The sequence below is a fragment of the Brassica napus genome, unplaced genomic scaffold (assembly GCF_020379485.1).
Source record: "Brassica napus cultivar Da-Ae unplaced genomic scaffold, Da-Ae ScsIHWf_1198;HRSCAF=1715, whole genome shotgun sequence".
Classification (NCBI taxonomy): domain Eukaryota; kingdom Viridiplantae; phylum Streptophyta; class Magnoliopsida; order Brassicales; family Brassicaceae; genus Brassica; species Brassica napus.
Genome location: NW_026014619.1, coordinates 24,666 through 27,500, shown reverse-complemented (window position 1 = coordinate 27,500; position 2,835 = coordinate 24,666). Strand labels below are relative to the sequence as shown.

Below are 2,835 nucleotides of genomic sequence, written 5' to 3'. Positions count from 1 at the left end.
GATCATCAGCCGTCTCGGGCCGATCACTTGCCGTCCACACCACTGACCTTAGGCGTTCTCTCCCCAGGCGCCATCTCCTTCTCTTTTTCCTTCTCTCTGTCTCTCTGTCTGGTATCCATCTCCTCAGGCCTTGCTTCCCACGATCCGGTTTCTCCTGGAACAGCCAAGCCTCTCGCTGGTTCTCTCCTTGGATCGCCGGTTCTCTCTTCTCTTTCAGGGGTTTGTCTCTCACGATTTTGGCACAGGTTCCCCTCAAGAATTATGTGTCAAATTCTGGATCCAAGGCTCTGAATTTATAGAGAGAGGGAGTCGGAACAGCCATGGGGCCGAACGGGTGGGAGTTGTAACCGAAAAGGTGTCTCTCTCTCCTTTGCAACCGTTCGGCAATAACTGCCCCCAACCGGTCCTCAACTGCCTCCAACTGCTCATGTCCTTGTCCCTGTCGGTTCTCTATCCTGAAGCCAAGGCCAAGCCCTTTAACTGACTGTCCATACCGTGGCCGGACCATCAAACAAAACCACCATAACCGTCCTAGTAACCGCCCAACCATCCAGGACATGAACACTCGGCCCAGCTGAGTTGAGCTGACTGCTAGCTGGTCCCAGCTGAGTGAGGTAGTCCTTCTAGCTCCACGAGCTGATGCATACTGACTGAGCTCCCATTGAGCTTCTCTGAGCTGCCCAAGCTCGGCCGCTGTCCCGTCCAGCTCCCACACCACTCGTCCAGCTCTATTAAACCCATTCTTTCTTCACCCTGGTTAAGTCTCAACACTTTGATGCCCTTAACTCTATGTCTGAGCCATGATACACTTGTCTACTGGTCTAATGACCTGACTGGTGCATCTCCCCGCACCATGGCTCATCCCAACGATCCTATCTCGGACTGGGGACATGAGAAGTCTCCCCCACTTGGGATGGATTCGTCCTCGAATCCTCATCATGTGTTTCCTCGGGGACCACCTGATCATACCACTCAGGATACTCGGCCTTCATCCTTGCCTCTGTTTCCCAAGTGATTACATCCTTGCCATTGTATTCCCACACGACCTTGATCATGGGAATGGTCTTCTTCCTTGTTGTCTTTTCTGTTCGATCCACTATGCGGACCGGCCTCGTCTCTAGAGTCAGATTCTTACCCAAATCTGTAGGGATCTCGTGTAGGACTATGTCCTGATCAGACAAACATTTTTGGAGTTGGGACACATGAAACATGTTGTGGAACGCATCCATGGCTGGTGGCAGTTCCAACTTATAAGCCACAGCCCCAACTCTTTCTATGATTCTGAACGGACCCAAGTACCTAGGGTCTAGTTTTCTTCTGCCAGAAACTCTAGCCCTCCCTTTGAATGTGATCATCTTGAGATATACCAAGTCTTCAACTTCAAACTCAATATGTTTCCTTCGTCTATATGCATAACTCTTTTGACGATCCTGTGCTTCTTTCATTTTCTCCTTTAAGAACCTTATTTTCTCGGTGGTTTCTTCCACTATCTCAGGACCCAACATGCTCCTCTCCCCCACTTGGGTCCAGCATAATCGCGTCCTGCAAGGCCGTCCATACAGTGCTTCATAAGGTGACATCCCAATGCTAGTATGGAAACTGTTGTTGTAGGCAAACTCGACCAAGGGTAGATGCTTTTCCCATGAGTCGCCCCAATCCAACACCACGGCCCTTAACATGTCCTCCAATGTCTGGATTGTCCTCTCTGACTGCCCATCCGTCTGAGGATGATAGGCTGTGCTCATGTTCATTCTTGTTCCTAAGGCTTTTTGAAAAGCCTGCCAGAAGTAAGAGGTGAACCTAGAGTCTCTGTCCGAGACAATACTAGCCGACACTCCATGCAGACGTACTATCTCGTCCAAGTAAATCCTCACGATCTGATCCACTCCATCTCCTTTCTGTATTGGTAAGAAGTGGGCCGACTTGGTTAGTCTGTCAACCACCACCCAAACCGCATCCTTTTGGTTCCTGGTCGTAGGAAAACTGGTCACAAAATCCATTGTGATGTGATCCCACTTCCACCCTGGTATGGGGAGATTCTGGAGCATACCATTGGGCACTTGATGTTCGGCCTTCAGAAGCTGGCAAGTAGGACACCTCGCCACCCACTCGGCTGTTTTATCCTTACCCAGTGATAGTACCTTTTTAAATCCCTATACATCTTATTCAGCCTGGGGTGGACTGAGAACTTTGACTTATGAGCCTGACTCATAATCTCTTCTTTAAGCCCCTTGCTGTTTGGAACACTTACTCAGCCATTCACCCAGATTGTTTCGTTGCTTGTGATCTGATACTTCGTCTTATCGTTAAGAGCCACTTTTTGCAAGTTCTCATCCAAACTCTTGGCCTGCTGTATCCTGGTAAGTAGATCGGCCTGATCCACTTCCTCGGATCCCAATGGCTCATCACGTCCAACCAAGGAATTTAGATGTAGTGACCGAACCATCCCTTCTAGTTCATCCGCTTCTCTTTCGGCCGAGACATCTGCCCTTCTCCGGCTTAAGGCATCAGCCAATAGGTTAGCCTTGTCTAGATGGTATGATATGTCCAGATCATAATCAGCAACATACTCAATCCATCTTCTTTGTCTCAAGTTCAACTCAGGCTGAGTGAAAATGTACTTCAAGCTCTTATGATCAGTGAGAATCTGGACTTTGGCTCCGTACAGATACGATCTCTATATCTTCAAAGCAAACACCACGGCCGCCATCTCTAGATCATGGATCGGATAATTCCCTTCATGCTTTCTCAGCTGTCTCGAGGCATAAGCAATCACCTTCCCATGTTTCAGGACGCACCCCAACCCAGTGATGGACGCATCCGTATAGACCACAT

General features: G+C 49.1%; 1 protein-coding gene across 1 annotated transcript; it reads right to left on the bottom strand.

Annotated features, from left to right (window-relative positions):
• Window positions 1-872: 872 nt before the first annotated feature.
• On the bottom strand, window positions 873-2,446 carry LOC125596345. Its single transcript, XM_048771521.1, has 3 exons — window positions 2,264-2,446; window positions 1,521-2,123; window positions 873-1,355 (listed from the first exon to the last, which is right to left on the bottom strand). The coding sequence occupies exons 1-3, from the start codon at window positions 2,444-2,446 to the stop codon at window positions 873-875; spliced, it is 1,269 nt and encodes a 422-aa protein (XP_048627478.1).
• Window positions 2,447-2,835: the final 389 nt, after the last annotated feature.

Bases quoted from the DNA above. Each gene is read 5' to 3' on its own strand.
- LOC125596345 (XM_048771521.1), bottom strand. From the start codon at position 2,446: ATGGTTCGGTCACTACATCTAAATTCCTTGGTTGGACGTGATGAGCCA. The intron at 2,124-2,263 runs GTGAATGGCTGA...TCACTGGGTAAG, and splicing joins CAAGCAACGAAACAATCTGG to GATAAAACAGCCGAGTGGGT. The intron at 1,356-1,520 runs GTGGGGGAGAGG...GTATATCTCAAG, and splicing joins CGCGATTATGCTGGACCCAA to ATGATCACATTCAAAGGGAG.